This window comes from Podarcis muralis, chromosome 6, assembly GCF_964188315.1.
Source record: "Podarcis muralis chromosome 6, rPodMur119.hap1.1, whole genome shotgun sequence".
Taxonomy (NCBI): domain Eukaryota; kingdom Metazoa; phylum Chordata; class Lepidosauria; order Squamata; family Lacertidae; genus Podarcis; species Podarcis muralis.
Genome location: NC_135660.1, coordinates 95,145,535 through 95,170,825, shown reverse-complemented (window position 1 = coordinate 95,170,825; position 25,291 = coordinate 95,145,535). Strand labels below are relative to the sequence as shown.

At 44.1% G+C, this 25,291-nt stretch overlaps 1 protein-coding gene and 1 long non-coding RNA gene across 2 annotated transcripts in view; both read right to left on the bottom strand.

Moving 5' to 3' along the window:
- The window catches only part of LOC144328074 (uncharacterized), a 363,019-nt gene that overhangs the window by 109,591 nt on the left and 228,137 nt on the right, over positions 1-25,291 (bottom strand). The window lies entirely within an intron of this gene.
- SEMA3D (semaphorin 3D) overlaps positions 1-25,291 on the bottom strand; it is a 172,839-nt gene that overhangs the window by 108,956 nt on the left and 38,592 nt on the right. The window contains exons 2-3 of the mRNA XM_028728773.2: positions 13,083-13,260; positions 27-187 (exon numbers count right to left, since the gene is read on the bottom strand). Of these exons, the coding sequence (XP_028584606.2) occupies positions 27-187; positions 13,083-13,236 (315 nt within the window). The 5' untranslated portion in view covers positions 13,237-13,260. The remainder of the gene's footprint in view (positions 1-26; positions 188-13,082; positions 13,261-25,291) is intronic.

The window sequence follows — 25,291 nt, the reverse complement described above, 5'->3', positions numbered from 1 at the left end:
ACACATATATCCTCTTATAAACTGACCTTCTTTACATTTTTGTTTAAATCAACCAGGCTGAGCAGAAAAATGTGGTCCTTAGCGCCGAGAAGCAGCCGGCCCCTTTCCTCGTCCAGCAGCACAGTTCGGAAGTCCAGCCCCTCCGCCGAGCCCAGGAATGGAACACAGCTGTTAGAAAGCAGCAAGTCTGTGAGAGAACGAAGAAAACCTTTATCACCAAAAATGTATACACACGGCTCATTGGTGTCTTCTGTAAATATATGCACCCAACACGCTCTTCACTGGTTAAGATAACAGGAGCACGCAACATTTCTTGCTATAGGACAGTGGGGAAGAGGGTAGCACACCAGAGCTGTGTGCATCTCTTCCTCCATCTGGGGCTGCTGAACTAAGTTCAAGGTGATGAACAGCCTGGTACCAGTGGGCTTGTGGAATTATCCTACCCCAATGTGAGCCCACCTGACTGCTCTGATGGGTGCAATTGGCACGGGTGTATCTGCCACATGATATTCGTTCCACATCTGTAAGAAATTAATATCAATATATCATCAATATATCAATATTGAAATGAGGCAGGGACTTTTGTTCTACTCTTTCTAGCTCCCTCCCGCTAAGAATATTTTTGTTCAAACAAGCCTATCCAGACACGTGGAAGTTACATGCTTTTAGAATTTGTTTTTTAGCTTGCAGTTGATATGAATTAGTTTTTGAATGCTTCTCAAATACCTGCTTTAACAATATTTTATTGATAATTTTAATGTTTTCTTTTATTGCAAACCCCTTTTAGGTTCCATTACCATCAATATATATATATATATTGTTAAATAAAAGAAAGTAAATGAATAATGTAGATTAGGATGTAGACTGTGGATCTGAGCAACCTGAGAGGGAACTCAGCGCTGCAACTACCCAGCCACCTGCATAGTTTTGGATTAATTTCCTTTCCTGAATGTTACATTGCTTGCATGAGCCATCAAATGTCCATGAGTTTAGCAAATGATGCAACTGTTTGATTCATGAAGGCAACAACTTTTAAAAACCTATTGAGCAATGGTCATGTTTCAGTTATCTATGCACCCGAACACCATGTACACATGTAAATCTTTTATATCTTTCCAATACAGAGATCTCCCTGGCCTTGCTCCTTATCCCAACACTGTGTTAATCAACACAAGAACTAAGGTTTTTTTTTGGTGGTAGCACCCTAGAGGGTTGTGAGAGGCCAATGAGAACTCTTTTATTCCAGTGGGCATTGCATTTCTGTAGTTCTACTTGAGATTTTTCTGGGAGCAACCTTGTTAGTTCCTTGTTTTGAGAGTTCTTGCTTTTTCTCCTTGCAACTGTATCTTATCTATTATTGTTAGTGACTGTAATGGGTTTTTATGAATGTTTGCAGCCACATCCTAAATTCATGGCAGAGTGACAGGCTGTTATTTACTTTTTACAGGGTCAAACACAATCCAAACATTAACTCTTGTGCTCTGCAATAAATCTTTTGATTAATTTGTTAATTAGAATTATTTTTTAAATGGACATTTACCATTTATATTTTTGAATCTATAAAACTGTGTATGATAATGCTGATATTGTTTGGAATGTTCTATGTGTGACTTTATATACGAGATGTCAAAAGTAAACAAAAGTAAACATCTCCTTTAAATGAAGTTGTGCTTAATGTAAGCCAACTTGAACAGTCTCTAGAGTCATGATTCTGGGACGTGTTTTTGTTTTAATAAACAAATATACAGGCAAATTCATAAATAAGACAAACTGGGAACAAAATGCAAATGCTTTGGACAAAATGTACGTGTGCGTTAGTGTCCTCACAAGTCTTTCTCAGCCAATTTTGCCCACAACAGCAGAGAACCCCAGTACAACTGAGGACCTGTAAGAACCTGCCGTAATCCAGTGCAGTCAAAGGGCCTCCTCTCATGTGTAACAAAATAAAAAAAATCCTTCCAGTAGCACCTTAGAGACCCACTAAGTTTGTTATTGGTATGAGCTTTTGTGTGCATGCACACTTCTTTTCTCATGTGTAGTTTACCTGTCCTCTCCACAAATCATTCTGTCTCTGTCTCACACTCTGCCCTGATCTCCCTACTTTGCTTCCAGAGCAAAGGCAGCCACAGAGCTGGTGGAAAATCCAGGGCTGACATTGGAGTGCGCACTTTGCTGCCAGAAATCTCCGTCGCAAACAGCGCCCCAGCGGAAGACCAGAAGCTGGCACTGAGGAGACAAATCTCTCAAGTCTCTGGTTTCCTGCTGGGCATTGCTGTCAACTTTCAGATTTGAAAATAAGGGATCAGCAGCCTCACCCGTCCCGGAGACAGTCTACGGGATATCTAACAATCCGGGATAGCAGCGGGAAGCAGTGAGAAACGGCACTGGAATAAGGGAATTTCCCGCAAAAAAAAGGGAAGGTTGACAGCTATGCTGCTGGACTAACAGTTTCCTACAGAGCTCCACCGAGTCACCTCCAACACTAGGGCCATCTATTATTATTATTATTATTTCAAAAACAAATAACAATACCGTTTACAAAGAAATAAAAGCCGGCAACAAATTAAAAAGAATAAATCCAATTGTAAAAAACAGACCTACCTGTAATACACAGCAATACAGAGTGAAACAACTACATTAAAACATCCATATTTTAAATATATAATAAACAAGCCCCTTGGAACACCATAATAACTGAGAAAGAGTGGGAAACTCAAGTCAAGACATCAGAGAAATGTTTGTCTAAGCCATGTTACTTTCAAGAACTGGTTGAATGCTAATAGTGATGGCACTTTTCATATTTGAGCAAGAGGATCATCTCCCCTATGAGTGCCCCCCATAGAAAAGCTTGCTTCCATCTTACTACAAGTTGATAATCATCAGGCCAGGACAAAGTCAAACAAGTTAGCTAACGTTCAGTTGTCAGCCCTAAAGTGGTTGGGACCAATGACGGTAATTTACAGAGCTGGCCAGTGTGAAGGCCAGCTCAGAGTCCTGACATTTAAAACAAATCTGGTTTTTTTGTTTTGTTTTGTTTTAAGCAATGCGAAACTAATGTCGAGTTGGCAGACAGTGCAGTAGAGAGGGGAGGGACATGGTTAACAGCGCTAGGATTTCAATGCTGTTATCAGGTATAATTTGCAGCGGTTTGGTTTGAGCACAGGAAAAGATTAATGAACCTCCACAGGGTAGTGTATTTCAACAAAGCCATTGCTGTTTTAGCCTCCAGTCGTTCTCCTGGGCACAGACGCTGATTCATATCAAATCATGTCAGGCTCTGTGATGTAGACAAATGAGGATGGGAAAGAAACCAACTCATTTTCACTTACAAACTAAAACGTAAGAGTTGAATCTTGGCATGGGGTGGATCGTCTGTGGGTCCAGTTTTCATACTTCTCGAAATGACCCAAAGCCTACTATTTCCTTCTCATCAACAATATTTGGAATGAATGAGCAGTATACACATTATTGGAATACAGTGGTACCTCGCAAGACGAATGCCTCGCAAGACGGAAAACTCGCAAGACGAAAGGGTTTTTGGTTTTTTGAGTTGCTTCGCAAGACGATTTTCCCTATGGGCTTGCTTCGCAAGACGGAAACGTCTTGCAAGTTTGTTTCCTTTTTCTTAAAACCGTTGATACAGTTGCGACTTGACTTCGAGGAGCAACTCATAGCACGCGGTGTGGTAGCCTTTTTTGAGGTTTTTGAAGACTTTGGTGATTTTTGAAGCTTTTCCAAAACTTTTCCGAAACCGTGCTTCACAAGACGAAAAAAACCGCAAGACGAAAAAACTCACGGAACGAATTAATTTCGTCTTGCGAGGCACCACTCTACAGCTATTTCAGGCTTACAAGAAATGGAAGGAAATGCCTTTCAGACATGCATTCCAGAAGACTCTTGCATTGCTTTGTCTTTAGACAAATGCCAAGGAATAGTGCGCAGTTAAAATGAATGAGCTGCATGATGGAGGAATAAAGTCCAGATCCACGTTTCCTTCTGCTCAATACAATCACCCTAAAGACCTTTGATCAGCACATAACAGTTCTGCTTGGTTGTGACCTGAAGTCCACAATCATGGCGATCATGGAAAGACAAATCAGAAAGGTGGCATGCAATATTTTGTAACCAGCCGAGTGAAGAGCCGATGCCTTTGGTTTAACTCGCCATTTTGGGATATCCTCTTTCTTTGTATGTTGGTTTGTTTAGCCTAGTTCCCTCAAACACCCAAATATTGTGATATGGTTGTGTCTCTTTTTAGAACACAGCTCTACAACCAGGATCCAAAGGCTAACTATAAGTATGCACCAGGGCTTACCCATGTTCCTTTGAATGAATGCATCCCCCGCCAATTTGAACAGCAAAGCTCCATGTCACATCACAAACTGCTGTGGAAACTCCTTTCAGATTCCAAAGTGGGTTGTTATATGGCACCCGGTGGGGCAGAACAGCTGTTAGCACAAGCTAATATTCACTTTGGGCGCACACAGCTAGTTGTGTGCTTTGTTGTAACCCAGACAATGTTCGATGTTTCCAGACAAAACTACAGCTCAATGAAACTTGGGTATATGTATAGATTTATGACCCAATCATCCATTTCAAGTCAGAAGAACAGATTCTCTCTCCCCACCCCCCACCCCCACACACAAACCACAATTTTAAGGAAAGATGCCAAATACACCTTCACAAGATATCTGAAGCATCATCTATTGAACACAATGATTTAGTCATTTAATTTTTGGGAGACACCTGTGCTTGAAACAGCTTGAAAATTTAGATAGCCCAGTACTGATTGCATTTAAAAAAAAAACAACTGGGTCAGCACATTACATTTTGGGAAAATATCATGGATAGTTTTTGCCCCCTGTTACTCTGACTAATCATTCTTACTAAAAAGAAGGCAGCTTCATGGAATCATGTTTCCTCTTAAAGTCCAATCTTTTCAGAGAATTTAGAATGAGCTCATAATGACCCAAGTTATCAGGAGATGATTAAGGTCCACTGACGTCCAAGGGAAATTGTTGCATCTTTGGGAAAGCTTGGGCTTTGTACCATTTGCACAGCATGAGCATCGCCATGTAAGAAATAGAGGGGAGAGCAGAGACCCCCTCGCCTGCTTTAAACAATCCTTGTTCTGCTGGTTTCAAACAAATAAATGTGAGCAGAACACAACTTCATCTTGTTTGCTTGGCTGCTTGTTTCATCAGCAGCCTTCAACCTCTGTAACTCCTCAAGTCAACCCCCAACATGGAGCCCAGTTGCCATTCCTTCTCTTGCAGGTAAACTGGAATCGAAGTCACAGAGGGAGGTAAAGATCTCTAGCTATGACGCTTCACAGCTTTGCTTTGTTTTTCAGTATGTAACTTATAGCTATTTATTTGTTATTGGACTTAAAACCCACCTTTTCCCTGACATCAACAAGGTACGTAGGTTAGGCTGAAAGTTGGTGACAAGTTACCTCATTGAGCTTCATCACCAAGTGGGGTTTTGAAGCTGTGTCTCTCCAGTCTTAACCCAACACCTCAATTGCTGTGCCCCCACTCACACCCTGCATTCAGCAGATTTGATTTTAGTACAATAGCAAGATTTAATCATAGGAAAACATGGCTCAGAGATTCCTCCCTCCCTCAACTAGTTAAACATCCCACTCTATTTTCCCTGCTTGTTTGAACAAGCCTAACTGCCATGATGAAAAAGTGATGTCATTCAAGAAAGGCATTGGAACCACTATCCTGTGACTGTGAGATCCATGGTCCACTTCCCTGTGGTAGGGAAAGTGGTGGTGTTGACAGACAGGAGGCTGCCATTGCTGATGCCACGCTTGTCAATAACAGCAATGTTGCATTTTTGGGCAAGGCCCTCTGTAAATAATACGAAGGTTTGATGTAGCAGAGTACACACAAAAAACAGACTCACGTGATAGTCACAAACGGCCTATAAATTCATCTACATCCCAACATGCCCTACTATAATGCACATCTGTAATTATATTGCTGAAGGCCCTGGCAACTAAAATCAAAATGAGCATTTTGACCCATGAGGCTGGCAGGGCCCACCTGCCCTCCACATCAGCTAAGTAAAGTAAGTAAGTAAGTAAAGTTTTATTTATACCCCACCTTCCCCGGTCAAGACCAGGCTGAGGGCAGCTAACATCAAATATCAAATACATTAAAACACAATCAAACAATTGATTAAAATACAGCTTTAAAATTAGAATCAGGATAGAATTAAATGATTGCCCACGAATTACAGCCATAGGGGTCGGGAACCTCAAGTATTCATCAGGGCCAGCTATCCATGTTGGTCCCACATGAGCTGATAAAAGGGCCTAAGAGGTAACTTACAAGGTCCCATAGAGGGGGTGTCAAACTGGGCCCGGACCGAAGGCCAGGCGGAACAACTCTGTCTTGCAGGTGCTGCAGAAAGATGTCAAGTCCTGCAGGGCCCTGATCTCCTGTGATAGAGTGTTCCACCAGGCTGGGGCAAAGCCAAAAAGGTAGCTGGGTCTGCAAGGCTTGGCTTTTATTTCCCACAATGCCCTGGATGGAAACTATGCTCGGCATTCCAGAGCATTGTGGGAAGTTAAAAAGGCACTGCTGCCAGAGTGCTGCTGCCACGCCAAACTGTCCAGTAAGCCTGCAAGGGGTCCATAAATGTAAGAAGGGGGCGCCAGGCCAATTTGCCTAGACCCCTGCCCACCTGGCTCTCCATCAAATCTGGGACGGACAAACAATTACCCACTGGCTAACAGAAAAAAGTAATTGTTCCCGGAAGACAAAAACGAAAGAGTAGTGCCAGTAACGGAGCGATTGTTTTACCACATCCATCAGAGATTCTCCACGCAAGAGGATCACAACCCTTTCACCTCCCAGCCTCTTCTGGGCCCGCAATAATTAACTCTTTTGATCAGAGCTGAGCAGAACAGAGTCTGATGACCTTCCCCAAAAGTGAACTTTAGACCTCTCAGAAAGGAGAAGTTTCGTTAAAAATAAAAGCAATTCTCTGTTATGGGAGCAGCACAGTCATAAAGTCCACTCTCCTGAAAGCTCCGTGGGTTGTCTGAAGTTCAAAACAGTTCCTCCTGACCATTTATGGCTAGCTCTTTAATGTTGGATATTTTTTGAACAAACTCTGAGCAAAGACACAGCTGCACAAAGAAGAGGGAGCTCTTTTTCAAGTGTTGTTGTTGTTGTTGTTACAGAGATGATGAAATGCTCTTCTGTGACTTCGCATTATTGGTGAAAAAGTCACAGGCCCAGTTCAGAAAACATCACACTGCCAAGTTAAATAATTAATCCTGAAACATCGTAAATGGAAATGTATCCAGTTTGAAGCATTTGTTATTACAAAGAGGACCTCGGGCCGTGGACACGCACAGGTTCCCTTGTTCCTAAGCAGCTTATCTTTCTTGTGTGACTGCCAAATAAAGCAAAGCCATCCTTGTTACTGAAGCAATTAAAAATGGAAGAGTATATATATATATATTAAGGAAAAGGAAACTGTCCACATGAAAGGTTACAAGTGGAGCTCCTGATCCCATGCAAACTCTTCCCAATATTTCAAAATATGAGAGATGATTTGGTTCAACATTACATCAACCTTTACCCAAGAAGGGTCAAAGTCAGTGTGTCACAGAACCTTGGAATACGAAGAACTGAAACAGCTATGGATCCCTCTCTATGAAATTTTATTTATTTATTCATTCATTCATTCATACATACATACCCACCCTACCCACCCGGCTGGGTTTCCCCAGCTACTCTGGGCAACTCCCAACAGATTAAAAACAGAATAAAACATCAAATATTAAAAACTTCCCTAAAGAGGGATGCCTTCAGATGTCTTCTAAAAGTCAGGGGGTGCCACCTGCAGCGAGCGTCCCGGGGGGTTCCGCCCACAGTGAGTGTCCCAGGCGGGCAGGGTGGCAATGTCACCCCCTCTTAGGGATGACACCCAGGGTGAGCCATCCCCACCGTACCCCCTTCCTCTGCCACTGGATGGTGGGAGGGGAAGTAAAAATGACCACCAGTTTTTTACCAGGTTTCTTGGCTGCGACGTAGATACACCTGGTGGGATTGCCATGCACGAGGTGAGGCTACATGGCTTATGGGCTGCACTGGGGTTAGCGGGTTATAAACTGAACAGACCTTCAGCAATCAAAATGGAAATGTTGTTCCCCTAGATTTTTAATTAGTTTACCTTGTAACAGATATGCTGGCTGTGCAATCTTGCAATCAGAAGATTATTTCCTCCCTTATCAAGAAAGTAACCTGTTGAGTGAGATGCTAAGCAGGGCTGGGAAAATGTCTTAAATTCCTAGGCACCAACATCACATTGAGAAGAAAGAATCCAGAGACAGCATCAAACTCAACAACATCCTCCGTATGCACAGCTGACAGTGAGATTCTCAGTTCCTAGCCACCTGCATGAAATATTTAGGCATCCAGTCAACCTGGTGCCTGGTTTCTTTTCCCCTTCTCAGCCTTGATTATAGCAAACACAGCAGCGTACCTTCCCACATATCACAGATGAAATGAGGGGCGATCTTGTACCCTTGAGTTGTAGCACTCCCATTGTCACATGATGCATTGCTACTTTCTTAGTTACATGCTGCTGGAGAAGCCTGACTCTGGGCACATTTAGTCATTGGCTCTGCAGTTAAATAGACTGTCCACTTCTCAGGCAAGATGCCTAGAACTGCTTACAAGAGTGCAAAATGTTTAACCCCACAATAGATATCCTTCTAATAGGGTATTTCTACCAATCAGTACCTGCTTCTTGGGAGAAAAGCAATGACAAACCTAGACAGCATCTTAAAAAGCAGAGACACCACCTTGCCGACAAAGGTCCGTATAGTAAAAGCTATGGTTTTCCCAGTAGTGATGTATGGAAGTGAGAGCTGGACCATCAAGAAGGCTGATCGCCGAAGAACTGATGCTTTTGAATTATGGTGCTGGAGGAGACTCTTGAGAGTCCCATGGACTGCAAGAAGATCAAACCTCTCCATTCTGAAGGAAATCAGCCCTGAGTGCTCACTGGAAGGACAGATCCTGAAGCTGAGGCTCCAAAACTTTGGCCACCTCATGAGAAGAGAAGACTCCCTGGAAAAGACCCTGATGTTGGGAAAGATGGAGGGCACAAGGAGAAGGGGACGACAGAGGACGAGATGGTGGGACAGTGTTCTCGAAGCTACCAGCATGAGTTTGACCAAACTGCGGGAGGCATTGGAAGACAGGAGTGCCTGGCATGCTCTGGTCCAGGGGGTCACGAAAAGTTGGACACGACTAAACGACTAAACAACAACAACTAATCAGGATCTGGAAAATGATTTTGCTGCAATGGGATGACATTTAGCTGATAGCTGAGGATTTGTGTTCTCTCCTAAGCCTTTGGGTTTTAAAATTACCACCGCTGTTTAAATGTGTGTGCTTGTGTTTGTGTGTGTGTGTCATTGCCAAAGCAATCAGCCCTTTGGGGAGTTCTAGGAAAACATGCCGGACATTTCGCTGAAAAGTTATTTAGAAGGGAAGCTGTACTGTTTGCAAGCAAGAAAAAGGAAATCCTTTCTGCCAAAGGCAAATCAGTTTAATGATGCCAAGTGGGAATATTCCCGAGTTCTTTCTGGTTACCCACAGGGCAAGTAGCCATGTTATTCTGCCTGATGGTCAGTGGCACCTTGCGTAAACAAAAGATTCTGTCCACCTTCCTAAAGGAGGCAACAATTTTTTACCATGCATGCATGCCATAAAGTAGTCATTTTCCTGCATGATTCAGCAACTGTGCACTCAAGAATCTTGCAAGTTAGCTGTAATAAGCTAACTTAAAGTTGGGGTAATGGGAAGATCAGTCCTAGGCAGGTGTTGGTATTTGCCTGCAGCACAGCAAATAAGGAGTATTTTAATAGTAATAAGCAACCAGCAGAAAGCATCCAGGTTGGGAATGGTGCAGCCAGTCAATGACAGAGCTGGGTTCAAAATGCAGGACAAAAGAAAGGCAAGCATGGAGGAAGGAGACAGCAGAGGTCAAATGGTAGAATTCTGGAGCAGAGCTGGCCCACACATTACAGAGAAGGAGGTGGTACTGCTGGTGCCCTTCCTGCCTCATCGCTGGGGTCTTCCACAGGTTTGCTTCCAGTGTCAATTCCTGCACTTTTCTTAAGGATTTGGCCCACACTTCAAATGATTCAGATGTGTCTTTATGTAATCCATCAGAGCAGACCTCTGCTAAACCTCTCTCCCCTATCTGACCCGAATCCCCAAACAGGACTACAGAAATTGCCCAAGAGCTGCTTATTATCCCATGTCAAAATGTTGCCTCAGTTGCGCTGCTATTCTCCATTTACAGCACAACTGTACATCACTGGGGATATGAGGCTGCCACTGACCCTGCTGAAGAACCTCTTGTGTTTAGCATTGCTGCCTCAGTTCTTCAGCTCTAAAAGGCAGGGAAATGCTGAATCTCATGGTATCGTGTCAGAATTTTCATTTTATAGACATTACTGGGGAGGTGCAGGTCAGTGGCAGCTGAGAGTCTCCGGTTAGGCCTTTGGAAAGGAGCAAGCCCCACAGGGGTGACCACGCGCACAATTGTTTGCAGCCTCATCCTTTTTCAACTGCCTGCCTCCATTCCGGCCCCCCCCCCCCCCTCATGTCCTATCTCTGCTTCTGGGATTAAGCCAGGTCAGCCTGAAGAATTACTGGATAGTATCTTGTGTAGAAACAAATGTCCCCCTTCTTTCCTCCCAAAGACCCTTTTCAAATACACAAGTTCATAACTGTTTACAAAGTGGATATGGGTCTGTTCTCCAAGGTTATTCTTAGTTTGGCTGCTGTGTAAACAACTGATGTCAGTGTGGAGGCTGGCCTGTAGGAGACAATGGGCTGGGTAATTACAAGAAAAAGAGTGTAAGAGGCACTCAAAACGCATCTTCCATATTTAGTGTCTAAAAGTGGGATAAAAGAAAACATAACGTGATGAAAACTATTTATTATCCAGCTATGCTCAGCTTTTCTCCTTCCCCTCCTGCCTTGCAGTTGTTTCCTAGTGTTTGGGAACCTGCATTGGCCTCAATCAAACCATTTGAGGGCTTCCTTCAGAATACCTCAGATGTTTGTCCCTGAGTGGAAACCCTCAAATTTGTTTCTGTTTTGGTTTTAGGCAAAATATCAGGGCCAACACTGCTCCACAGAGATTTCCCCAGGACATTTTGCTGCCTGAGACAAAAAGTTAACCTGGTACAGCTGCCTCCGGCACCCTGCCCATTCCACGTGCAGAAGGTGACTAGACCATCAGGTGAATCTTGATATAATGCTCAAGACAAAACGGTATCCTTCCCTGCACCTGAGGTCAGGGCACAATTTTGCCCGTCAACATCTCACTGCAGCTTTCCAGGATCAGCTGCAGGAAACAGAAGGCTCACTCTGCCTAAGGATAGGGTCGAGGCTGCATCTCACTGTATTGCCATGTACACATTCAAACAAATTGCATGTCCATTTCTAGGTGCAATTAAAATGTGCAATTAGGTAAAGGTAAAGGGACCACTGACCATTAGGTCCAGTCGTGACCGACTCTGGGGTTGCGGCCATCATCTCGCTTTATTGGCCAAGGGAGCCGGCGTACAGCTTCCGGGTCATGTGGCCAGCATGACTAAGCCACTTCTGGCGAACCAGAACAGCGCACGCAAACGCCGTTTACCTTCCCGCCGGAACGGTACCTATTTATCTACTTGCACTTGACATGCTTTCAAACTGCTAGGTTGGCAGGAGCAGGGACCAAACAAAGGGAGCTCACTCCGTCAGGGGGATTTGAACCGCCGACCTTCTGATCGGCAAGTCCTAGGCTCTACGGCTTTCCATTTCTTGCACAGAGGTTCCTTCTTAGCATTTCTGGCAAATTATGGCAATGAGGCCAACCAGGGCCAACAACTGCCAAGTTCATGTAGTCGTTGTGATGCTGCATTGCATCAAGCCCAAAGGATTGAGACTGAGACTTCTCTATTTTGATTCCTTTCTCCACCATCCAACACTAACAGTTATGACACCGGTGAGTTTAGTAATTTTAGGGAAGTGTCATTATGATAAAATAGTTCACAGGTTAAAACTTGTTTCCTTAAAAAATCATCTGCAAAAGTTGTGGGAGGGTTGTTGTTTTCTTAGGTGTGCCTCAAAAATTGAATTCCGAAAGGAAAAAGGTTAAATGTTAAAAATTCCAAAGTCAGATTTGGATTCTGAAATTTTCCAGTTTAAAAACTGGTACAATAATTTGTTTTTGAATTATGTAATTCCAGAAATAATATTAGGAAAGCATCCCAGACCAGGCGCAGCCACAAGAGCAAGAATTCCAGGGTATGGTATACACATGGAGGGAGTCTACCTTCTTGGTTAAAGCAGATCTAGGTCTGATCAGCACTTTGGATGGGAGACTACTTGGGAACCACATGTTTGCTGCCATGGGTGTCAACATGGAAGAAAGTCAGGGTGCAAATGTCAGAAAATAAAAACAAAAACAAAAAGCAGGATGGAGTTTTGAAATATATTTTCCAGCCAGGCTTTTCCTTCTTAAAAATAGTGGCAAAAAGAAGCTAAACTAAACAATTGGGTTATACCAGTGCCATAGAGGATTCTCGATATATTACCAAATTTTAAAGGCATTTATTCAGTGAAGAATTTGGGACCTTTTCTTACCAATCAGAAGAGACTGACTTATTCTCTTCTGATTTTTCTTGCCATGTTTTTCACATTAAAGCATGCAATGCACTCTTATTTACCATGTAAACAACTTATTGTTTTTAATCATTTTTTTATCAGCTAGAGGGTCATAAAACTAATCTGAATGTCTTCATTTCTGTTGCCAGACTTTTCCACTCAACCACCACCCTCACAAACATACAAACATTATTACTCAAAGTTTTGTTTTGGTCTAGATTGTTTAAAATATCTTATGTTGCTATTTACCATTTTCCAAAAGAATGACAACAACTGAGTTACTTTTCTGAAGGGGGGGAACCTGAATAACTGAAAATATTTGTTGGCAATGCTACAACAAAGCAGGAATAATAACACTGAAAAGTCACTTAAAATGTTTACCTTTATAGGAGAGTTTAAGTCTTGGGACATTTTGTTTAGATGTTACAGACATTGGCAAGAGTATTATTCCCAAGCAGAACATCACACGAAGATGTGGGGTTTTGAGAGATATTGTTCCAATCATTTCTCCGGAATTTTTTCTTGCCCTTCTCATTTCTTTCAACAATCCAAAAGAAATCTGTAAAGAAAAATAAAATGTCATTGTCTTTGGTAAAGTAAGATTTGTTTTCTTTCGTTTTTAAATGAAGGATGGCTAAAAGCATTCCTCTCAACGGAAAATATTTTATGATATACTCAAAAAAAATTCAGATGGACACAAAGGAGCCAGACATGCTTGCTCATGGGTAGGCAAGCTAAGGCCCCGGGGCCGGATCTGGCCCAATCGCCTTCTAAATCCAGCCCCCGGACGGTCCAGGAATCAGCATGTTTTTAGCGTGTTTTTACATGAGTAGAATGTGTGCTTTTATTTAAAATGTATCTCTGGGTTATTTGTGGGGCATAGGAATTCGTTTATTATTTTTTCCAAAATATAGTCTGCCCCCCCCCCAAGGTCTGAGGGACAGTGGGCTGACCCCTGGGCTTGCTGAAGCAAATTGTTCATTGGAGTCACTGGGAGATTCCCCCCCCCCCCCGGTCTAAACAGCAGGCTGGGGTTGGGGTCTGAGCCACCCGCTCCACACGATGTTCCCAATCTGGATTCTGCCTGTCCCCCTCCCCATGTCTGTGATGTATTTTAGACAGCCCATTCAGGCAAATGCTGGCTGCATCACTGATGCCATCTCTAGCTTAGTCCTAAGGTTGCCGTCCCAGGCGTGCTTACCCTCAGATGGGGGCTGGGAAGGAAATAAACCTCACTGAACACTATTATTAGTATTATTATTTATTAAATTTGTATCCCACCCTTCATCCAAAGATTACAAGGCAGTTCACAACATAAAACTACAAAGTGGGAACACAAAATACATAATACAGTAGTACCTTGGTACTTAAACAGCTTGGCTCCCAAACAAATTGGCTCCCAAACGCTGCAAACCCGGAAGTAAATGTTCTGGTTTGTGAACATTTTTTGGAAGCCGAACATCCAACGTTTGGAAGCTCCTGCAGCCAACTGGAAGCCACGCCTTGGTTTTTGAATGGTTTCGGGAGTCGAATGGACTCCCAGGACAGATTACATTCGAGAACCAAGGTACCAATGCAAAAAATAAACAAAGCAAGCCAATTCCACCACCCCTAACACATTTAGAAGGACATAGTCAGTCAAAGGTCTGGTTAAAGAGGAATGTTTTTGCCTGCTGCCTAAAGATGTATAATGAAGATGCCAGAAAAACCTCCGTTGGGAGAGCATTCCACAAAGGGGAACCACCACAGAAAAGGCCTGTTCTCGTGGAGGAAACACATGAAGAATGATGGTCGCAGGATCCTGGTTGGTTCATATGGGGAGTGACGTACATAGTTCCTTACCTCAATGCCTATGGTCAAACCTTCACATAAAGTTATGGCCTTATTTGATCCCAAACCAATATGTTGCGTGCTGTCTAGTTATATGCGCCTTAGGGACATAGCTGTCAACGTTTCCCTTTTTTTTAAGGGAAATTCCCTTATTCTGAATAGGATTCCTCGCAAGAAAAGGGAAAAGTTGACAGCTATGCTTAGGGAACAGGATGGTTAAGGGGCCTCGACATGCAAGTGGGAAAAGGTCAGCATGCAATCCTTTCCTAACCCATCTTTTTATTTCAATTCTTTTAAGATGATGCTTCTGAAATGGGATGGAACAGGAGTCAGCAAACTTTTACAGCAGGGGGCCGGTCCACTGTTCCTCAGACCTTGTGGGGGGCTGGACTATATGGGGGGGGTGAATGAATTCCTATGCCCCCAAATAACCCAGAGATGCATTTTAAATAAAAGGACACATTCTACTCATGTAAAAACACGCTGATTCCCTGAGCATCCACGGGCCAGATTGAGAAGGTGATTGGGCCAGATCCGGCCCCCGGGCCTTAGTTTGCCTACCCATGGGATAGAAGGTCTCCCCTCCCAGAATGAGGGCAGAGGTGGGCAGGCACCACCTAGAAACAGGGGGAAGTTTCGGGGGGAGAGATGCAGCCTCCAAAACAGCTGGCAGAAGCTGCAGACAGCAGGAATCTCTCTGATGATTCTGAGTAGAGCAAGTTCTCCCCTACTTTGCTTCTTTCTCAAGCTGGAGAATTCCAACCAGGGATTCCAAGAGGTTTGTGTTCTTTCAGTTCCCTTTGAGCACCAGCAAAAAATTGGTGCCCACAAATCCTTACATTAGTTGCACGTCTGCAGCTGCAGGTGCCAGGGGGCGTTGCCAAAGAGATGCCTGCAAAGGGCCGGAGAACTTGTGAATGGAGTGGTGTGTGTGTGTGTGTATTTAAGCTTAAAAGTTCAGCAAGGCCTTCCATCAGGAACTGCACATGTTCCAGTACATAACTGATAGTATGTGCATTTTTGTCATTTGAATACTCATCGATTAATGGCTCATCCCTTGGTAACTTTCAGCAAGACATGCAAGTTGCTTAGGCATTTTCAGAAGTCCCCCACCCACCCACCGCATGTTCTCTGCAGTGCACACAACCAGCCTCCGCAAGTTCGGCAAATGTTTGGCATGCACACGTGAAAGAGGTAAACACAGTATTTCTTCTTCCATGTGTTCAGCGAACATCCAGCGGGCACACTTCTGAAACAGACTGTTTTCTCCATGGAAAACCATTGTCCTTGAGCTGACCCTGAGCAATAGGAACGTTTCATGGATAGCAATTAGCCAGCGATGGGTATTTGCACGTGCAAGCTACCATTTGATGCAGCAGCCCAACCAATGATGGCATTGCTTTTGTATCCAGCCCACCTACTTTACGGGTCCTAAGATGTGACGTTCCAGCTGGCTGCTGGCCATCCGCACAAAATCCCTTAGACAGAACCACTCAATCAAGAAATCTCCCCGCCTCCTGGCGATGGACGACCGTGAAGATATGCAGCATTTAGGACAGGAAGGAAAGGGGGAAATGAGCCTGAGACAAGCACATCTCAGCTGGCTCACCTGAGCAAGAGCCTTTGAATGGGAGGAAGAGGAAGTACCTTCAAGTACATGAGAAAAATTATGAACCAGCAAATAAATGAATGAATGAATGAATGAATGAATGGATCCAAAGATGCACTTGTCTGCTTTCGGCAAATGCTGAAAATAGCTACAGAATGAACATTTCTCCCTCTGTTGAGCAATTTTTGTTTACTGAAGACATTTGTCCTTTGTGTGCATCTCCCTTTTGTCTATTTATTTAAAAATACAATCTCCTTAGAACACAACACACTAGGCCTCCTTTATACGCAAGGCAGCTGCTCAGCGACATCGGGGCCAACTGAGTCTCCCTCTTTATTCATTGAGGACCTGGCTGCTGCTGGAGTTGGATCCCCATCAGATTCCAATTTGCTGCTCCATCTCCTAAAAGCAGGAGGGAGACCTCGAGAGCTTCTCTTAAGAGACTGGCGGTTGTTTTGTCAATGGTGCCCATGGGACAGCAAGCCATAGGAAATTCCTGTGCCCTCCATCGTCAAGGGTTAATGAGATCCATGCTCTGAGCGAAAAAGAGCCACTGTTTTCTGTATGGACCAACTCCTTCACGTTCTTTATCAGACACAAGTCAAAAAGGGGCTTCTGCTTTTGGTTTAAGTCTTTAGTATTTCTGTTAAGCGTTTTTTCCTGAGAATCCCTTTAGAGAGATCATGAAAAAAACAGCAATGATATGGCCGGGGGGGGGGGGGGCAACGCTTAACAAGGGTGGAGGGAGGGCCTTTTTCACCCTGAGGACCACACTCCCTCGTGGGGGCTGCGTGCCAATGGTGGGGAGCCAGAGGCAAAAAGTGGCCAGAGCAATGGATGTGAGCCTCCCCTTTATACAGTGGGCTACATTCCATCCATGCAAAAGCCAGAGGTTTCACATGCATAGTCACACACACCCAATCTCCCCTTTCTCCACCCCGGCAAATGAGGCATCATCACAGGTCAAGGACATGTTCCAACCAGGCGAAAGCGCTCGATGGCACAGGGGCAGCGGAGCCTGGTCCATTAGGGGAAGTGGGACCGGGGCCATCTTAAGCATATCCAGCGCCATGGTGCAAAGATCCCTCTGGCGTCCCCCCAAGCAACTCCAAAACAAGGGAGGGGGCGGTGGAAAATGTCCTCTGCCTCTCCCACCACCCTGATCCCCAGCGTGGTGGCGGTGGTCAAGCAGGAAGGCTGTGCCCCCTTTTGCCAGGAAACAGGAGGAGGACAACGACCGGGAGCCGGGACGCCTTTAGCAGATGCAGAGGCCATCCTCAGTCTCTGCAGGGATCGCTCTCCTCCCGTGGAGGCTTGGGAAGAATGCTGCATGCCCGCCAGCCATATAGTTGGTGGGACGCAGCTGGCGGGTGTGCAGGGAAAGGGGAGGCTGCTGGCAAGGCCACACAGCTCCCCCACTTGCTGGGGCGCCCCTGAGAGGCGGCGCCCTGGCGCAACGAACCACTAAGCCCTATGGGAAAGACAGCTCTGAGTGGGACACTTGCCCTACCAGCCTTCAGCCAGCACCTACCATCCAGGGAGTGGCACGGTCTGTCAGCTCCCTTCTCACTAGTCTTGGCATTGCCATTGTAGAAGGGAAGAAGATGGGGGGGGGGACTAGAATCAGTCAGTTAACTCTACGTGCTATTGGCTCTGGCTTCACTGACTCTTGGGCTCCCTGCTTTCTGCCCCACCAGTCCCAGGGAGCACCAGTCTCCACTGGAGCAGCAGCAGGTCTTGGGAAAGTCCGGGGCAGCCTTTGTCCCTGCTGCACCAGAGGTTCCCCACCTGACTTAGAAGGCAAGTTTACAGCCAGTCCCTTTAAATCAGACATTTCAAACATATTCAAGCTGCCCATGACTCCTATCATAGCTGAACCACCTTCAAGGCTAGGGTGTTCCCCCATAACAGGCAAAGGGGCTGACTCTGCCATGCATTCTCTTGCATGCCACAACTTACGGGTTTATTCTGATCACATAATATTCTTTGTTGCCATATGGAAATGAGGAAAAATTTTAGTGTCAAAGAGTGCAATCCTATGCATGCCTATCTGGAAATAAGGTACGGTACTTGTGCTTACTTCTGAGAAGACATAAGCCCATTTATTTCAATGGCTTTACTCCGAGTGTGACTAACGTTCGGATATCACCCATAGGATTGGGGCTGTTTTTGGTGTGGAATGGTCACTTCCATTTAACTCCTCTCCACAACCATGTTAATGGAGACATCACTCTTGCTACTATGTTGCATAAAGGGAGAAAAAGAAACAGCACACACCCCAATCTCTGATGAAGAGCCACACTACATAGAGTTTCTTATTTGCCCTGCCTCATGTCTTGACAGATATCTGAAAAAGAAACTGTTCATTTCCCCCAACAGCAGTCAGATTTACAGTGTGATCGTCGGCATGTTGCAAAGCCCATGGTTCAGTGGGACCTACTCCCTAGTAAACACAGTTTGGATTGCAGCTTCACAGCAGAACCATATCAAGTCCCACTGAAGACAATGTCTTTGGCATCAGTGAGTAAGTTTAGGATTAAGACCAACTTAGTTAACATCAATGACTCCAATGAAACCACGAAACTGTGGAGCTGGAGCCAATTGATGGATGGTTAATTTATTCCAGGCTTTCACAGCAGCCAATAGGAGTCAGTGTAACTATATGAGACTTCATAGGCCACTCTGTTCAATCTGATATCTAAATGCAACTTATAGCACTTGGGGAAGGTTTTGCGGTTTAGCCGCAGAGTCTTAACGCAAAAGGGTTGTGACTCACCCATAAATTCAGCCTGTCAGCCTTGACTGACATAATATCCATGTTATTCTTCTTAAACTGCATTAACTGAATCCAGAGAGAGTTTTAAAGGAGCCATTAATGAGACTGTTCCAGGAACAACGTTGAATACGCGTGTATAGAAAGACATATCAGGTGCAGTGCACTACAGTGGGATTTGTTTAAGAATAAAAAAGTTGAACATGATGTGCTAACAATGGAATGTCAACGTGCCTTTTCATTGCAAGGCTTAAGTTGATGACTGTGAAATAACCTTTAGAGTTATCACATTGCTTATTGTTATACTGCGTGCCAGAGGGCTGGGAGTTCAATATCAGGTAAAATTGAGGTCATACCCTTTGGTTTCTACCAAGCGCTGTGATGAATAAAATCACAGCAATCACTGCTATCCTCAGTTATTGTTACCAACAGCAGTTATTTTCTGTCTTGGGACTGCAGCATAATGGTAGAGTGAACTCTGGAATCTCCAGGTTTAGCAAATGATGAGCTGTAAAACCCTGGACTTCCTGTGATGTCTACTTTAGGCTTTTGTCAAGGTGGGCTTTGTGCTGCATTTTGGATCTTTTTTTATTATTATTATTAATGGAATTGGCTGTGCCTTCTCCCTGCTTCCATTGATTTAAAAATGGGACACTATCAGGAGAACTCCTCCAGTGGATTGTGTCCAATATAAAAAGCTATTCACTGTGGCTTATGCCCAAAGGCAGGTGTTAACAAGAGCTTGGAAGAGAGATGGATACGTCATTCTCAAGGGCCAGGCAGGATTCCATAGGGGAGGGGGGAGAATATCAGTTGAACAAAGCACTTAAAAAGCACTTATCAAGGGTCAAGCTAACCTCAAAGATATTTGGTAGAAGAGTCACTGATCCCAAAGGTGAGATCTAAGGAAAAGTAATGCATACCATGATGGTTGATAATTGTAATACTCCTTGTAAACCACTTAGAGGTTTCACTACCATCAAATGGTAAATAAATTTTATTAGATCTACACTTTGAAATTCATCCGCCAGTGAGATGCGCATTTTATATGCATCTCTTATGTTAAGCACGTATTTTTGTGCAAACATTTTATGCACTGAAATTTCAGAGCAAAATTCATAAAAGTGAACATTCCAACTGGGAGCTGTGTTCTGATCCTCAAGCAAGTACCAGACTAGGCCAGTCTGCTGTGAGAGGCAAACCAAATGAATTCCTCCCCCAAGCCTAGTCCAAAACTCACGATTCCCAGCAGACAGGTCTTCTGAAGCTTGAACCAGCTTTTCCAACTCATCTCTTGGACCATAAGCCAAATTAACACACACTGAAGCACTGATCAAAGCCTTGCTTTGGGCTGCTTCTCCAGTTACTAAGAGATCATCTCGGACTCGGTCGATAAGAGCTGTGTGTGAAATGCTTAGGGCCCAGAATGTCTGCTTATATCCATGAGAACCCCTTAGCTCTTCTGCAACAAGCACTCCTAGAGTTGCTTGTGTGCAATTCTACTGTGACAAAGTAGACCACAGAAGGGACAACTCTTATCTCTTTAGGAGAGAGGAAGGGTGGTGGAGTTTGATCGTAGCCAGCGAAAGAGAAAGAAATGTGGTTTGGCTAGCAAAAAGGAAGAGGAATATGGGAGGGGGGACAACTGCATAACTGCTCTTGTTTTGGTAAAATGATGCTACGTTAAATATTAGCACTTGCTGTCTGGACCTCTGCCTGCGGTACATAAATGATTCTTGCAGGAACACCCAGTTCTCCAGTATTCTCTCCTCGCAAGGGAACTAACCTTGTAAAAAAACGAAAAAACACCTTCCCTTGAAACTTATTCCCCACTTGGGAAGGTGGGGTGAGCGAAACATCCCTGTTCTTACCATGTCATCACCACTGTATACATCTCTTAGCTCCTAATACTAGGAGGTGCTATTGAGAAAGAAGTGCGTTCAGCTAATAGGAATGCTTTCAGAGACGTCCTGCTTTCTCCAACTAGGTTTTGGATTCGCATTTTTATAGTCAGTTGACGCAATCCAGAAAAAGCTCTCAGGCCTCAGACCCGTCAGTTCCAGTGGAATGTGTTGCACACATATAACGGACTTTTGCTGGATTTTGCCCAGAGGGTAAGAGGAGAATACATGCAGGAAAAGTGAAGAGCGCGGTACCCATTTCTATGTGCACTCAAGCATATTCCCAACTGGGATTAATTCCACACACACACCCCTACAAAGTGTGCCTGGATTTTACAGAAATAGAATTTGTGAGTCAAAATGCTTATGCAGCACTTAGAATTGATTATCTTATGCAGAGCAAGTAATTTCATCATAGCCTAAAGATATGGATTTCAATGGGCTTTTGCTGTCGTCATTTTATCAATGCATCACACTCAGTTCTCATTTGTCTAGGCTGATATTGGGGAGAAAGTAGCTTAAGATAACCCAGAGTTGGCTACATGCAAAGAAAAAGAAGGAAGGTTGAGCTCTTAGGACCAGTTGCCTCTCCCTTTCCCCGTGAATACAGCACTACATTTGCCCTTCTGCATTGACTCAGGCCATACCTGACCCAGAGCAGAACTGAGTTACAAATTGGCTAAAGAAGAACAAAAGGTTTAATGGTATACAACCCATGAGGTACTGCAGGATGACTGTGAAGACCTAGTCCAGGAATACTCATGCTTACGTGTAACTGTAGATCCACCAGAAAGGAAGTGTACATCACCTTGAAAGGTAGGCTGTGCGTCTGCATTCTGGATGTGCTTAGAGTTTTTGGTCCAGATAAAATGATCTGTGCATGTATCACCTTCCCTGGATTGGGGGGGGGGGGACCACTGAGGCAGAATCCTAGGGGCTGAGTTCCCTTCACACACCCCTAAAATATTTGAGGGGTGTGCCGTCCCCAAACTTGATGGGTAAAGGTAAAGGTACCCCTGCCCGTACGGGCCAGTCTTGCCAGACTCTAGGGTTGTGCGCCCATCTCACTTAAGAGGCCGGGGGCCAGCGCTGTCCGGAGACACTTCCGGGTCATGTGGCCAGCGTGACAAAGCTGCATCTGGCGAGCCAGAGCTGCACACGGAAACGTCGTTTACCTTCCCGCCAGTAAGCGGTCCCTATTTATCTACTTGCACCCGAGGGTGCTTTCGAACTGCTAGGTTGGCAGGCGCTGGGACCCCGCCGTGGGGATTCAAACCACCGACCTTTCGATCGGCAAGTCCTAGGCGCTGAGGCTTTAACCCACAGCGCCACCCGCGTCCCACAAAACTTGATGGGTATTGACATTCAAATGGTGTGTGCATGCCACATCATGTGATCTATTATGCAGGGCGGGGCTTACTCCCCCCCCCCCAAATATATATATATATATATATATATATATATATATATATATATATATTCAAGTTGGCACTCCTGGATAGAACTGTTCATTGATCAAGCACTGAAGGAAAAACCTGTATTAAGTGCATTAGGATTTGTGTTAGCATCTCAGTTTGCAATGATTTTATTATGTGGCAAAGCACCCTGGGGACTACATAGTGTAAGAATAATTATCCTAGGCATTTTATCAAACATCCATGCAACTGAAAAGGGTTTGCACTTAAACATGCAATTAAGATTCCTGCCTTGCAGTATTAGTGCCAATATTGTGTTGTTGTTTAGTTGTTTAGTTGTGTCCGACTCTTTGTGACCCCCTGGACCAGAGCACGCCAGGCACTCCTGTTTTCCACTGCCTCCTGCAGTTTGGTCAAATGCATGCTGGTAGCTTCAAGAACACTGTCCAACCATCTCGTCCTCTGTGGTCCCCTTCTCCTTGTGCCCTCCATCTTTCCCAACATCAGGGTCTTTTCCATGGAGTCTTCTCTTCTCATGAGGTGGCCAAGGTATTGGAGCCTCAGCTTCAGGATCTGTCCTTCCAGTGAGCACTCAAGGCTGATTTCCTTCAGAATGGAGAGGTTTGATCTTCTTGCAGTCCATGGGACTCTCAAGAGTCTCCTCCAGCACCATCATTCAAAAGCATCAATTCTTCGGCGATCAGCCTTCTTGATGGTCCAGCTCTCACTACATCACTACTGGGAAAACCATAGCTTTAACTATACGGACCTTTGTCGGCAAGGTGATGTCTCTGCTTTTTAAGATGCTGTCTAGGTTTGTCACTGGAGTTAGAAATGAGCTAACAGCAACTCAACATGGCTCCTGAACTTCAGGTGACAGCTGGCAGGACCAACTGCCCCTTGTCTGCCGGTCATGAATGAATTCACCCTGGCTCTGACTATCAAGGATCAGTCTGCATTGGTTCTTGGGAACAGATCACTACTGTTCAAGGGTAGCCTCCCCACAAGGGATGGGCAAATTTGTCAACTTCTGAGTCTCTCTGTTCCTCAGTTTCCCCATCTTAGGTGGAATTCTCCACATTTCTACACCAGTTTGTGATTAAACAAACATATCAGTATTTTAGAGCCATTTCTCCATACACATTTTTGCAAGCGATTTTCCTTAATAATATTCTCTCCTTTTTGGTATGTTACTTTCATTAATGTATGCATTCTTCTGCATCCACCTAAGGTGTTCTGGTCTTCACTCTCCCTGCCTGCCCAATCTATAGCTACCAGCTGTACCAACAAGAACATAGCCAATTGGCCAAAATTAACAGTCTTTAAATTATTTCACCTGATCTCAAGAATTAATTTCAGATTTCACTCCTCAGAATGTGTAGAGTGTTGTATTCCTTTCCTTTTATGGGTCTTAGCTTGAAAATATATGACAATTGCCATTTACAAAATATTTTTGAAAGACAATGCGTGGTTATTACAGCTGCTTTGTGCAGGTTGCTCAAAACACTTTCAGAGCCTGAGTGCTTTGCAATGTTGTTTCTGCTCACCTGAAAGTTCTCTAAATTGCACCAACCATTCCAGGTGGCCACCAAGGCAAAAAAGGACAAGTAAGCAAATTTCAAATGTTGCAGCTTCACTGTCTTATTGAAATTGGTGATTATAACATTTCAGCCAGTCTTAAATAACAGGTTTTTTAAAATAATAATAAAAAATAATGCGTAGTAAAAACAACAACAATTATCTCAAATTGCTCGTCTCTCCTGCTCCCAAAATCAAATCAGCCTGTTTTTGCAATCAGTTCCACAACCTCTAATTAAAACTTTTAAACCTTGATCATGAAAAAGAGTTCATAAGAAGAAGAATCACAAAACACTATATGGAGTTCAAATGTCTCATATTAAAAATCCAACTATCTTTCAAATATTAATCATTTGTTAATAATAATAATAATAATAATAATAATAATAATAATAATAATAATAATTTATTATATATACCCCACCCATCTGGCTGGGTTTCCACAGCCACTCTGGGTGCCTTCCAACAAAATATTAAAATACATTAGTTGTTAAACATTAAAAGCTTCCCTAAACATGGCTGCCTTCATATGTCTTCTAAAAGTCATATAGTTGTCTATTTCCTTGACATCTGATGGGAGGGCATTCCACTGGGTGAGCGCCACTACTGAGAAGGCCCTGGGCCTGGTTCCCTGTAACCTCACTTCTCGCAGTGAGGGAACTGCCAGAAGGCCCTCAGCGCTGGACCTCAGTGTCCGGGCAGAACGATGGGGATGAAGACGCCCCTTCAGGATGCAACCACCATAAAATACACCACAGCAGAACACACAACCATTGTTCCCATCCAAGCAAAACCTTTGAATCTGGAGGCAAAGAAAAGGCTTCAAAGACTTCAGAGCTTATGCAAGCTAAACATGGCGGAGAAGGTGTGACCTATAGAATGTGTTTTATTCACAAGTTATGCTTCTATAAGCCAGCAATGCACTTTGATTTCCAAATAGCCACCTGAGATAATGGACAAAAAAACAAGCCAAACTGGCTTGGAAGGGTGTATACCTTATTCACGAATAAGCTGTGCCATGCCAAATGGAGGGCTGTTCATCCCAAAGCTTGCAAACTTTGCCATGCCGTGTAAACTGGCATACAGAACGTTTGCAAAAACCCCATTATGACGTGTTTTGAAAAACTCCAAACTTCAAGAAACCCCTTCCACATCTATTTACGGCCCCACATCTGGTGGAGCTCACTCAATAACACATCCAAACATGGCATCTAGAACGGCTTCCCACACATCTGGAATCATCTTCCCTGCAACTGCACCCATCCCCTCATTTTTGGTTTGTGATTGTGTAGGGGGGGGGGCTATGTTGGGAGATGGAGCCTCCATAAGGCTGTATTTCAAGTGGAGCTGTGTAACTTTACAAATTGTGCCCAGAAAATCCAAATAAAGAACATCTTGCCTTTGTGTCATACTTGTGTTTCAGCTCATTAAACTTATCTTCAAATGTCCTGTGGCTCTTCTGCAGCATTCTTGGGTTCTGTTTA